Consider the following 13972-nt stretch of genomic DNA (forward strand, 5'->3'; position numbering starts at 1 on the left):
AAGGTTTAGCAAACAAAAAAATTCAGTCAGGTGGATTTAATTCCACGTCTTAGAGATACTAAATGTGTAACTTAGCCTTTGGGTTTTCAGTTCTTTAATCTATTAAAGGGGGAGAATCTGTCTTTTAGAGTTAAGAAGATTAGCTCTGACCTTGAAGAAGGTGTTCACTTAATGATAGCTATTTTATGTTCTGATTTTATATGTTTTTTTTCCTCCACCTGGGCCTGCCCTATGCAAATTGGGCTTAGCCAGGAGTGCTGTTTGTTCTGCCTGAAGTCTTAACTCTGGCCCTTGGACCTTCCTTGTCTTTTAGCCACTGCCATTTTGGACTCCTTTTCCCTATTCTACCTACCTAACATTCCCCCCTCAAGAGATGGGAGGCCCAATTCTTTGGGAATAGGGGCGTCGAGGTCTTTCTGGCTACTCCCTGCTGAACTGGGGTGGCGAGGGGTATTGGGCCTCCCCCTCTTGCTAGTCTCAAGCCTCAGAGTCCTTATAGCGGTGTCCAAGGGTGTGTGATATTTTTCGTGGTCAGCTGTAGTTTTATATCTTTGTTAAACTGGCACTGCATGTTGTAGCTGGTTGACAGGTGTGTTGAGTGTCCTCTTCTGTTTTCTTCCATGGCTTGACTCGTGAGTAGTGAATCTAGGAGTCATGTCCTGGTACCTTGACTGCCGGCTCTTCTTTTTCCATCCAAGACAAAGCTGCTTCCATCAGTGTACCAGATTTCCTCAGGATTGGTCAGAGTATCTTCTGAAAACCCCTCTCGGGGTTTTGTCCAGTGGTCCAAGGTTTCTTAACCGGAGGTCTTCTGGAATCTGAGACTGGGCCGCGTGAGCTTTCTGTTGAGTTCGTTTTTCGCTGTCCCGGTTTCCAGCACGATGGGCCTTCCCCGGCTCTGGGTTTCTTCGCCTTCCGCTTCTAGCCCGGGAGCTTCGCTGAGTTGGGCTCCTGTTGTGCTTGGCCTCTTCTACGTAGAGGTTGTTTCAGCCAGGTTAAATCCGAGTCACGGCACCATAAATGTCACGCGAGTGTATGTCCCTCGGTTCTTTGTCTCGTCACAACAAAGATTTGGAGCAACGGACATTAAAGCTCTCGGTGCATCACAGCTCTCAGGTCTTGGACAAACCGTGCTACAGCTCTTATGTTCTGATTTTAATTTCTCATATTTTTGACATTGAATTGTTAATATAGACTTTAAATATTGTTTTAATGTTGTTTAGCTTAATTTTATTTTTCTCTTGATTTAAGTTTTGTTTGAAAATCCTTGCCTTACTCTCCCTTGCCACTGTAGTATATCCGGAACTGTGTAATGAACAGAACATTGCCCCATTTTATACTTGTGGAATGTTGCAAGATCAAGAAGCTGTATGAACAGGAGATGGTTGCCATAGAGGCTGCCATAAATCGAAATTCATCTAACCTTCCTCTTCCTTTACCACCAAAGAAAACTCGAATTATTTCTGTAAGTTTCACATAAGAACTTCTGGTGACCTTAAAAGCCATGTGATTTTTTTATTGTTGCTATTGTTAGGTTGTATGTTTGAGCCTCCCACACATATTCTTTGCTCAGTTCTCCTATGGAAGCTAATTCATGTTTTCTAAAGATGCATCACCATTTATTAATAGTAACCTTTTAAGCTACTATTATTTTTCCATACCCAAGCTACATATGATTCTAAATAGGTCATTTATGTTTTTGTTTATCTTTAGGTGCTAAAGAAAAATGCCCTCAAATTGAGTATATTTTGAGACTAGAGCTAAATGTGAGACTTCAGAGAGCAAGTTGAGGTATACCAGTAGAAAAGTTAGGTGTGCTGAGATAGTTGATTTTCTGGTATATCTCATTTGTATTAGCTTATAATAGTGTTTTGGTGTAATTTGTCTGTTTTCTTCTTATTGAACTTTTAGACTTTAAATGTAACAAAGACATTTCTTCTAGCATATACTATTTTTATAAAGCAGACCTTTAGATTTGGGTTCATTTAACTATTTAACAGTTTTTAAATAGTTCTTCCATCTTAAGAAAAACTATGCCTTGATAATTAAGATATTACCTGTATATTAACTTATATAGCCAATTCTTTATTTATCCAAAGCTTTTAATACCATTTGTTTATGGTGTCTAGTGAATTTTGTAGCAGTATTGTTTTGCCTTGAGAACTAAGGGCTAGTGGTTGTGATGCTTAATGTAATATATGTGGTTTTCAGTTGTTAGTTCAGAGTTGTATTTTCATTATTTTACCAATGCACATGCAAACTGATAAGACAGTTTCATTGTTAGCCTCAAATATTCATTTCTTAATTAAATATTAAAAAATGAGTAATTAAATGAATTCTTAATTAAAATTAAACATTAATACCCTCTATTTTTTCATTTTTTACCAGCATGTTTGGGAAAATAACAATCCTTTCCAAATTGTCTTGGTTAAAGGAAATAAACTTAACACAGAAGAAACTGTAAAAGTGAGTACTTGTTTAGATTTGAATTTGTCTTCTGCTCTGTTATTTGAATTCACTAATATGCTCAGTTAATGACAGATTGGAGACTACATTTTATCCATTTTGGTCTGTTATAGGATATAGAATATGGCAGTTATTATAGAACAATTATAAATTTTTGTTTTAAAATATTCTTTGAAAAAAAAAATATTCTTTGCATAGTTGGAGATGTACTGGATAGATTGACATTTCCCCAGTGTATGTTATGGAAAAGAAATTGGTTTAGATCAAGAATTCAGCAAGTGAAATTTAAGCCAAAACTGTAGGTCACATGTTTCTGTGCAGGCTTATTCTTCTTTCTCAGCTTTGGTCAGAGCTTCCCTCAGCCTCTTTTAGGCGCCGCCCCCTCCTTTTTTTTCCCTTTTAAACTTGCTGAACAGACAGAAAATGTAATGCCATTCCTGAAATAAAATAGATGACTACATTGTAGACCACAACTTGTTAACACATGGGGATTTATTGCACCACCCCTACAATTAAGTAAAGACTTAACAAGGCATTTTGCTTCAAAGTGTAAAGCATGCATTTTCCTCTATTTTGCTTGGCAGGAAATGAAGTGAATAGTTTTTTGATCCAAGAAAGAGATTCAGTTAGTTTGAGATGTTTGCTGGCATGAGGATATATTCAGGAGTACCTTGCCAAAGATTACCAATTGCTTGTTTTTCTGTGTGGACATTAAAGATTCTTTGGGTAGCTGTCATTAAAATAAGGGTATTTTCTCTTATATTCTTAGCTAGATTTTAATTTTTAATGAGTATGCTTAAGACCAACTAGCCTTGTTTTCTATTTTAATGGTAATTTAATTTTCCTCTTGAATTTAAACTTTCTTTCTTAATCTTTTCCAGTTGTAAAAGTATAACATGATTGTTGCAGCAGTTAAAAAAAGTCCAAATATGATTTAAGAAAGAAGTTGCTGATCTCTCCTCCTCATCTCTTTACCATCACATGGGATTCAAGGTCAATAAGCCTTGAGTGACCTCCATGTTTATACAAATATATATAAACTTATGGTTGTGTTTATTTTATTGATCGGTTGGTTTGTTAAAGAAAAGGGATGATGTTATATATATTAATCTATGATTTGTTCATTTTATATCTTGGATGATTCTCTGGATTATTAAATATTCAGTAGAGTTCCTTGAATATTATGTTTCTAAAGGCAGAAGTCATATATTGGCAAATATACCCTCAATATACCTACCTATACATATGGAGTGTTTTTTTTAAACATATATGTATCATTTTGCTCAGTGGTTTGTATGAATCCATGGATAATTTGCATTCTAAAAATGGGAATTACTATTCTTCCCATTTGTTAGGTTATTGTTATTAGCTATTGAATTCTTTTTGAATAGTTATTGAATTAGCTATTGTTTCTCTGAAGCCTTTCATCCGTACTCAGTTTCTTCCTAAAGAAGACCAAAGAAGCGTTTACTATATGCCTTTATTTTTCTTGGGCATTATGCTTTATTTTTGTCTTTGACAGATTACTTGTGAGTAACATTTTATTTCTATAGGTTTTACCAACTTCCATCAGATATTCCAAGCTGGATTGATTTTATTGTTTGTGGTCATACATTTTTAGGACTAGTGGGTTTAATATAGTATTTAAAGTACCCTCTCCCTCCCCACTCCATCTGCTTCTCTGATTCTCCCTCCTCTACCCTTTTTCTCTTTTCAGAGAGGTTACATAGATGAATTGAAGTACGTTAATGCAATTATGGCATCACTTTCTTCTACGTACATCTCATTTTTTTTTTTTTTAATTGCTATTCAGATTAGCAGTTCCAGTATAATGTTGAAGAGAAATCTGGAGGGGAAAAAAAAGATTAGGGATAGATGGGGAGCAGGGAACTTTACTTCTTTCCTTCCAAACTTTTCTTGATGTACTGAGTAGGACCTTCGGTGTGGTACTGAATAAAAATGATGAGAGCAAACATATCACTCAGGTTTCTCCCAAGAAAAATAATAATAGGGTGTTTGTGTATGTGTGTGTGTGTATATATATGCATACACACAGAGATTTATTTAATTTTTGTCTGTGCTTGGTCTTTGTTGCTGCATGGGCTTTCTCTAGTTGCTTCGAGCAGGGGCTGTTCTCTAGTTATGCTTTGCAGGCTTAGCAGTGCACAGATTCTAGAGCCTGCGGGCTTCTGTAATAGTGGCACATGTGGAATCTTCCTGGGCCACGGATAGAACCCATGTCCCCTGAATTTTCAGGCAGATTCTTAACCACTGAATCACCAAGAAAGTCCACCACACATAGATTTATTTAAGGAATCAGCTCATATAATTATGGAGTTGTTTAAGTTCCACAGTCTGTGAAGTTTGTTTGCGAACTGGGAAACCAGAAGACCCCATAGTTTAGTTCCAGTCTGAGTCTGTTTGTATGTAGTCGCTCAGTTGTGTCTGACTCTATAGCCTGCCAGGCTCTTCTGTCAATGGGATTTCCCAAGCCACAGTACTGGAGCACATTGCCATTTCCTACTCTAGCGGATCTTCCAGGCCAAGGGATTGAACTGGCATTTCTTGCATCCTCTCATTGGCAGGCTAGTGCCACCTGGAATGCCTGAGAAACAGGAGGCACCTATGGTGTAGTTCCTGTGGAAGTTCTATATGCTCAAGACCCAGGAAGAGCTGATGTTAGTCAGGCAAGAATTCTGTCTCAGGAGGGCCAAGCTTTTTGTTCTGTTCATTTCTTCCACTGAGTGGATTGGAGCCACCTACTCTAAGGAAGGTAATCTGCTTTAGTCAGTCTACCATTTAAATGTTAATCTTATCAAAAAGAAAACACTGTCACAGAAATAACCAGAATATCTGGACACCCCAAGATCCAGTCAATGGATTAATGAAATTAACCATCACAGTAGATGTTTCTGTTTTGTTCTTTATTGTAAAGAAAAGCATTTAGTCTTTCAGCTTTAAGTATAATATTACCTGTAGGTTTTTCACACATGCCCTTTATTCAAGAATTTTTCTTCTCTTTTTACTTAGCTGAGAGTTTTTATACTAAAAGGGATAGAAAAAGTTTCACTTTGTCCAGTGCTTTTTCTGTATTTATTGAGGTGATTTTGTAGCTTTTATATTTTAGTCTGTTAATTGGATTTCCTTTTCTTTTTTTTTAAATTAATCACTTTTTTTGACTGTGTGCAGTCTTCGTTGCTGCATGGGCTTTTCTTTAATTGTGCGTGGGGGCTTCCAATTGCGGTGTGCTGGCTTCTCATTGCCTTGACTTCTCTTGTTGCAGAGCACTGGCTCTAGGGCACGCAGGCTTCTGTAGTAGCGGCATGTGGACTCAGTAGTGGCTCTCCGGCTCTAGAGTACAGGCTGAATAGTTGTGGCACAAGGGCTTTGTTGCTCCCTGGCAAGTGGGATCTTTACAGATCATGGATCAAACCTGCGTCTCCTGCATTGGCAGGCAGATTCTTTACCACTGAGCTACCAGGGAAGCCCCAGTTTGATTGATTTTCAAAAGTTTTATGCGCTACACGTTGAGGATGTACTAGCCTTTTTATATATTGCTGATATTGACTTATTAATATTTTGGTATACATTTTTATGTCTGTGCTCATGGGGAATACTGGTCTGTATTTTCCATATAATATCTTTCTCTGATTTTAGAATTGGGATAGTGTTGACCTTATAAATTGAGGTAAGAAGCCTTTCTGTCCTCAGTTTTCTGAATAAGTTTAAGTAGGATTGGTGTTGTTTCTTCCGTAAATGTTTGGTAGAATTTACTCCAAGCACCTGAAAGTAGGGTTTTTTTAGTGGGAATGTTTTTAATTAGAAATTTAATTTCTTTACTGGATAGATAGATAGTCATAATTTCTATTTCTTTTGTGTCAGCTCTGATTATTTTTGTCTTTTGAAGAATTTAAAATTTATTTAAATCTATTGGCATTAAGTTCATTACAGCCCCTTAAATTAGTTTTTTTCTTGCACAAACCTAGCAGCTTAAAACAACACATATTTGTTAGTTCATATTTCTGTTGTTCAGAAGTCTGGGCATGGTGTGGCTGGGTTTTCTGCTTATAATCTTACAGGGATGAAATCCAGATGTTAATTGGGCTACATTACTTACTGAAGCTCTTGGGAAGAATCTGCTTCCAAGATGATTCAAGTTATTGGCCAAACTCAGTTCCTTGCAGTTATATAGGACTGAAGTTCTCATTTCCTTGATGGCTTTTGCCTGAGAATTGCTCTCAGAATCTTTCAGGTTCTTGTTCTTGGCTCTATTTTCAATTCTTGAAACAGAGTATTTCTCAAGCATTAAATCCTTTTCTGGCTTTGAATCTCCTGCCAGAAGAAGCTGGTCCCTTTAAGGGCTCACCAATGGGTCAGGCCCATGAGGGATAATCTCCCGCCCTTTTGTTTCGTTTGGGCATGCTATGTGGGATGCGCAGCCTTGGTTCCCCAGCCAGGGATTGAATCTGCACTCCCTGCAGTGGAAGCACAGACCTTAACCATACCATTGCCAGAGAAGCTCCTCCCTTTCTTAAGTAACTTTCTTAAGTTTCTTAAGTACTTTCTTAAAGTAACTTTCTTAAGTTTCTTAAGTACTTTCTTAAAGTAACTTTCTTAAGTTTCTTAAGTACTTTCTTAAAGTAACCTGTGTTTTATAGTAAAACCTAATCATGGGAGTGAAATCCATTGTAATCACAGTCCCAGAGATCTTACTGGAGTAAGATCACATGATTCTATGGAGTCTATAATGAAATCCTAGGTGTTCAGTGAAGATTCATTATTCTGCCTGTTTGGCACTTGAATGGCTTTCACTGTGAAAGCACTTAGAATTCTGTATCATAGAGCTTTCTGGTGGATCTTTTACCAGCCTTGTGGCATTTCCCTTTTCATGTCCATCTTAATATTCAGCAGAATCCTGAAATCAATGCTGCTTAAAATCTAGAAGATGGTATTTGTGTAGACAGAGAGCTCAGATTGCCCTCTAGTTATACCACTATTTGAAATGGTTTCTTCTGACTCTTGGAAAAGACAGTAGGGATCTCCCCATTTTTGGCCTCTCTAATTTGTTTTCTATTCTCATTTGCCCCAGTCTCCCTAGAAGTCCTGAGGCAGCAGTAGCAGAGCGCTAGTGGTAGCAGAACAGCAGTGGTTGCTAAAAATGCAGAGTTGAACATCCCTGTTTGATTAGAGGAGTTGTCGTTCGTCCTAAGGGAAATGTGAATATCCTGATACCCACTCGCCCACCCCCCCCACACCCCGCCCCCAACCGCCTTCTCTGTTCAGCATTGTTTTAGGAAATATGGGTGAATGAAGCCTTAGTTTTCTCTCTGGGTGACAATAAAACAGGGGCCCTAGGCAGCCACAAAATATACTTGGATGATTTCAGAGTGGGATGAGCTCAGAAAACTTCTAGGTTTATTCCTGAGCTGTACGTATATGGATCAGAATCACAACTGCGTATATACTTTGAGAACTGTGGCATAAACCATCACCAGCATCTCAGACTAGTCACTGTATTTTGTTGCACACACTGGACAGTTCCAAATAGCCCTACAAAGAATTTGAAAACTGAACTGGTATTGGAACCACACCTCACAGAAGTTTTGTTGAAACTTGCAGTTTGAAACTAACTATTATCTCCTAAAACAAATCATCAGCAGTCTCTATAGAATATAAATAAAACCCAGAGACTTATAATAGTCAAAATGTATAGGATAGGACTTCCTATGTGGTGCAATGGATAAGAATTTGCCTGCCAAAGCAGGGACATGGGTTCATTCCCTGGTCTGGGAAAATTCCACAGACAGCTAAGCCGGTGCACCACAACTACTGAGCCCAGCCCCCTAGAGCCTGTGCGCCACAACGAGAGAAGCCACCATAATGAGAAGCTCCTGCGCCACAACTACAGAAAGTCCCTGAGCAGCAACGAAGACCCAGTGCTGCCAAAAATAAATAAATATAAAAAATGTGCAGGGTACGATTCAGAATTACTTGGCATAAAAAGAACGAGGAAAATCTTAAGCCCTATGGACTATGAGAATTAACAGACAGCAATGCTGAGATGACATGAATGTTGGAAGTCTTCACAAAGATGTTAAAGAAATTGTTATAAAAATGCTCCAGCAACTAAGGGCAAAACAAACACAGTGGAAAATAATGGGAAAAAATGAGAAAGTCTTAGCCACAATATACAGTTGTACTTTAGTATCTGCAGGGGTTTGCTTCCAGGATTCTCAGAGGAAGTTCAAATTACTATATAAAATGATATGGTAGTTTTATAAAACCTATGCACAACCTATACTTTAAACCATGCTTTAATTACTTATTGCAACCCCATGGACTGTAGCCTAATAGGCTCCTCCGTCCATGGAATTTTCCAGGCAAGAATACTGGAGTGGGTTGCCATGTCCTTCTCCAGGAGATCTTCCCAACCCAGGGATTGAACCCAGGTCTCCCTCATTGTAGGCAGACGCTTTACCATCTGAGCCACCAGGGAACTCTTGATTACTTATAATACCTAATAAAATGTAAATGCTATATAAATTGTTACTGGAATGCAGCAAATTCAAATATGCTTATTATAACTTTTTGGAATTTTTTTCCAAAACAGTTTTCATATTTGATAGGTTTAATCTGAGGATGTGTTACCTGTGAATATGGAGGGAGAATAAAGGACGAACTAAGTGAAAAACAAATAATGAATTAAAAAACTCTGAATGGCCTCAATAATGGAAATAGTGTGAAAAGAAAGAGTGAACTTGAAGATTAATCAATAAAATTTTCCATTTTGAACAATAGTTTGAAAGAAAATGGAGAAAAAACTCTACAGAGCCTCAGATACCTGAGTAACAATATCAGAAGCTCTAACACTTGTCTAATCTGAGTCTCTGAAAGAAAAGAGAAAGAGTGTGGCTGAGAAAAACTAAAGTAAATATTACTGGAAACTTTCCAAAGTTGGCAAAAGACATAAATATAACAGATTTAAGAAACTCAGTGAACCCTAAACATGATAAACTCAGACAATTCCAAGCCCAGATACTTTCTCTTTCAAAATCATAATTTGATTCTTATTAGTCAAAAATCTTAACACCTTATAAGCCTAATTTTGTGGCTGTTAGCACTCCTATCATGTTAAAATAGATAGAAGCTCAGGAAAGAAAAAACTATCTTAATCCTTTTATCTTCTTATTTCAGTACCTGTAACACTAGATAAATATTTGTGCAATGAATTAATACATCTTAATGTAACTGCCTCTGACATCTGTAAATCCTTAGTTAAGTGTAAGACAGGGCTTCTCCCACTAAGTCAGAGCAAACATGCCTTTTTATTAAGTGGTTCTCCAGTGGCTGAGTGGTAAAGAATCCTCTGCATTGTAGGAGATGAGGGTTTGATCCTTAAGTTGGGATGATCCCTTGGAGGAGGAAATGGCCACCCACTCCAGAATTCTTGCCTGGAAAATTCCATGGACAGAGGAGCCTGGCAGTCTACAAGTCCGTGGGGTCACAAAGAGTTGGACATGACTAAAGTGACTGAACACACACCCATACTTCTCGAAGATTTCCCAGCTGCGTTAGTGGTAAAAAATCCACCAGACAATGCAAGAGACACAGGAGACGTGGGTTTGACTCCTGGGTCAGAAAGATACACTGGAGAAGGAAATGGCAACCCATTCCAGTATTCTTGCCTAGAAAATTCCATGGACACAGGAACCTGGTGGGCAGCAGTCCCTGGGGTCGCAAAGAGTCAGACACAACTGCGCATGCATGCGCACACTCGTATTTCATGATACTGTGGGAATTTCAGCCTGTTTGGACTCAGTTCAGTTCAGTTCACTTCAGTCGCTCAGTCGTGTCTGACTCTCTGCGACCCCATGGACCGCAGCGCGCCAGGCCTCCCTGTCCATCACCAACTCCCGGAGTCCACCCAAACCCATGTTCATCCAGTAGGTGATGCCATCCAACCATCTCATCCTCCATCGTCCCCTTCTCCTCTTGCCCTCAATCTTTCCCAGCATTAGGGTCTTTTCAAATGAGTCAGCTCTTCACATCAGGTGGCCTAAGTATTGGGGTTTCAGCTTCAACATCAGTCCTTCCAACGAACACCCAGGACTGATCTGCTTTAGGATGGACTCGTTGGATCTCCTTGCAGTCCAAGAGACTCTCAAGAGTCTGCTCCAACACCACAGTTCAAAAGCATCAATTCTTCTCCGCTCAGCTTTCTTTATAGTCCAACTTTCACATCCATACATGACCACGGGAAGAACCATAGCCTTGACTAGTTCTTTGTTGGCAAAGTAATGTCTCTGCTTTTTAATATGCTGTCTAGGTTGGTCATAACTTTCTTCTAAGGAGTAAGTGTCTTTTAATTTCATGGCTGCAATCACCATCTGCAGTGATTTTGGAGCCCCCAAAAATCACTGCAGATGGTGATTCCCCATCTATTGATTCCCCAGCTATTTGCATAAAGTGATGGGACCAGATGCCATGATACTAGTTTTCTGAATGTTGAGCTTTAAGCCAACTTTTTCACTCTCCTCTTTCAATTTCATCAAGAGGCTCTTTAGTTCTTCTTCACTTTCTGCCATAAGGGTGGTGTCATCTGCATATCTGAGGTTATTGATATTTATCCTGGCAATCTTGATGGCAGCTTGTGGTTCTTCCAGCCCAGCGTTTCCTCATGATGTACTCTGTATATAAGTTAAATAAGCAGAGTGACAATATACAGCCTTGACATACTCCTTTTCCTATTTGGAACCAGTCTGTTGTTCCATGTCCAGTTTTAACTCTTGCTTCCTGACCTGCATACAGGTTTCTCAAGAGGCAGGTCAGGTGGTCTGTATTCCCATCTCTCAGAATTTTCCACAGTTAATTGTGATCCACACAGTCAAACGCTTTGGCTCTGTTCGGACTACTGATCATTTTTCAGTTGTCTTAAATAAAAAGGGAACATATAGTGGAACAAAAACGAAGTTAGGTGTTGATATTGGGAAAAAGTTTGATTTCTTCCCCAACACAGTATTCTTAATTGGTGAGTTCAGAAATGTAGGCTATGTGTAGGCTTGACGCATCCTGGCTGTACCACAGTGGAAAGTCATTTCCATGACCAAGCCTGCCTTCTCTTGATCTCCAGATATTCTGCGATTTGTGAAAATGTGTCTAGAAGTTTACTGAGTTGGCCAATAAAATGTGTGATTGTAATTAAACAAGATGGTGCTTTAAAATCCTCAACTTTTCAGAGCCTGATGGTGATTCAGACAAAGCATCAGGAAATGTGGCGATTTTGACAAAATTTCACATGATGTAAACTTAGAGAATAATTTTTAACTGCTTTTTCTGAAAACAAAAACCATCAGGAGATTCTAAGTTCAGAAAGCACAAAGTTTTTCATTTCAAATGTAGATAAGTTTTTCTCCTCTTGTTTATTTTTAACCATGTATGAACTTCAGTTATATTAGTGGATTACTAGGAGATTTCTCAGTCAGACTTAGTTCTAATGATTTGGTCTTAAATGATCACAGTTTGACTATTAGACAGTGATTGGTATTTCAGCAGTTTTCTTCAGAATGTGCTGGGTCTCTTTTTGTTTATTGTTACCACACCCAAGTTAGAGTCATTCTTTATAGTTACTCTTTTACACACAGCAGACTTGGCTGTTGCTGTTTACAGCTAGGGTAACTGAATGAACTTTTCTAGTTCATTCTACTTGAGTTCTTTTTTGAGTTTTTATATTCACCTGACCTAGGCATTCCTCTCCAGTATTCTATCCTGTATTCTGTCTGAAGTCCATGGACAGAGGAGCCCATGGAGCTACAGTCCACAGGGTGGCAAAGAGTTGGACTCTACTGAGAGAGTAACACTTTCACTTTTTCCATATATCTGCATTTTGCCAATAGTTGGTTGATTCAGTGATAGCCACATTTTTTTTTTTGTTTTTGTTTTTAAAGTATTAAATAACATTTATTGAGTACTTTTTATATAGTGGGCTCATTTATTTTTATTTCTCAAAAATTGTCAAAAACCAAGAGATGCAAATGTTTTTAAGCATAGCAGTTTATTTTTAGTATCTTGTCTTTATCAAAAAAACATTGAAGAATATTTATTTTTAAACTTATGATTTTTCTGAATAAACTATATATTCTGTATACAAAAGGTGATAGTTTCATAAGCCTTTAATGTCACTGAGAGTAAGAACTGAATATCATTTTTTTCCTGAAATTCCTATCTTCCATTCTATCATACAAAGGATGCAAAATATGGTTTATTTATATTTTGTTTTATTTATAATTTCCCTAATCTCATTTCACAAATGGTTTGAGGTAAGCATGCCTCGCCCTACCCACACATGCCCTTGTACTCACACACAGTCTCATATATACACAAAGAATATATAAAATATGACTTCTTAAAAAATAATTGAGATGTTTAATAGTTTAAAAAGCCAGGAGCAAGATTTGCAGTAGATATTTATATAGTAAAATCCTATGTAACTACTTGATGTGTACTACAGGATTTACTCTCTCCTTGCAATATGGACAGCATCCAAAGCAAGGCAAACATGCTCAGTTATAATACCCAGAATCTCTTAAGGTAAAAACAGTCTAGTTAGTCGTGTGTTTGTAGTTCATCCTTTTATTTTAATGGAGAGATGTTTAGCAGTTTCTTCTGAAGGAGACACCGTGGGTGATGCACACCAAAACCCCTGCCACCATCACTGTAGTAGGTAGAATAATGTTACACATATATATTCTTTATCATGTCTTTCATTGGATAGATTTACAGTGTTGACAGTGCAATTCAGAAAAAGTCATTCTGTATATTTCAGTCTGTACTATACTTGGCCATGTGAGTATTTAATTGAATAGTAATATTTGGACTTTCCAAAGTCAAAGACTTTCTGAAAGTTCCATATGTGTGTTTTTACTCAAAGCTGAGTTTTGTATAAATTCTTCTTTTGGCTGTGCTGTGTGACATGTTGGACCTTAGTTCCCCAACCAGGAATTGAACCCTTATTCCCTACAGTAGAGGTAAAGAATGCTAATCACTAGACCATCAGGAAAGTCCTAGGCTCTGTGTTTTAGTACTCATTCTACTTTTACCACTCACTTTTAAATTGGAGATAATCATGTCATGTTGTTTTATAAAACAATGTAAATGACTAAGTAAAATTTCCTGGGACATGTTGCACATGTCCTACATCACTCTGAACCCGAGTCTTTCACAAATGAAAGACAGTGGTGTGTAGGATAATCGTAAATATGGATAGAATATCTTTAAGTTGACTTTTATAATGACTGATTCATAAATTATTTGTAAGTAGAGATTTTGGAGACATTTTATCCACCCTTTCCTTCCCAGCTGTACAGAAGACTAAGACAAGGCCCTTAGTAAATGAATTCATTGGAAATAAGCATATAGTAGTAGTTGGCACCCCACTCCAGTACTCTTGCCTGGAAAATCCCATGGATGGAGGAGCCTGGTAGGCTGCAGTCCATGGGGTCGCTAAGAG

The 13972-nt window shown here is 38.0% G+C and overlaps 1 protein-coding gene across 1 annotated transcript in view; it reads left to right on the forward strand.

Moving 5' to 3' along the window:
• PIK3CB (phosphatidylinositol-4,5-bisphosphate 3-kinase catalytic subunit beta) overlaps positions 1–13972 on the forward strand; it is a 179232-nt gene that overhangs the window by 92928 nt on the left and 72332 nt on the right. The window contains exons 7-8 of the mRNA XM_027544963.1: positions 1295–1465; positions 2389–2466. Coding sequence (XP_027400764.1) covers positions 1295–1465; positions 2389–2466 — 249 coding nt within the window. The remainder of the gene's footprint in view (positions 1–1294; positions 1466–2388; positions 2467–13972) is intronic.

This window comes from Bos indicus x Bos taurus, chromosome 1 (genome assembly GCF_003369695.1).
Source record: "Bos indicus x Bos taurus breed Angus x Brahman F1 hybrid chromosome 1, Bos_hybrid_MaternalHap_v2.0, whole genome shotgun sequence".
Lineage (NCBI taxonomy): Eukaryota > Metazoa > Chordata > Mammalia > Artiodactyla > Bovidae > Bos > Bos indicus x Bos taurus.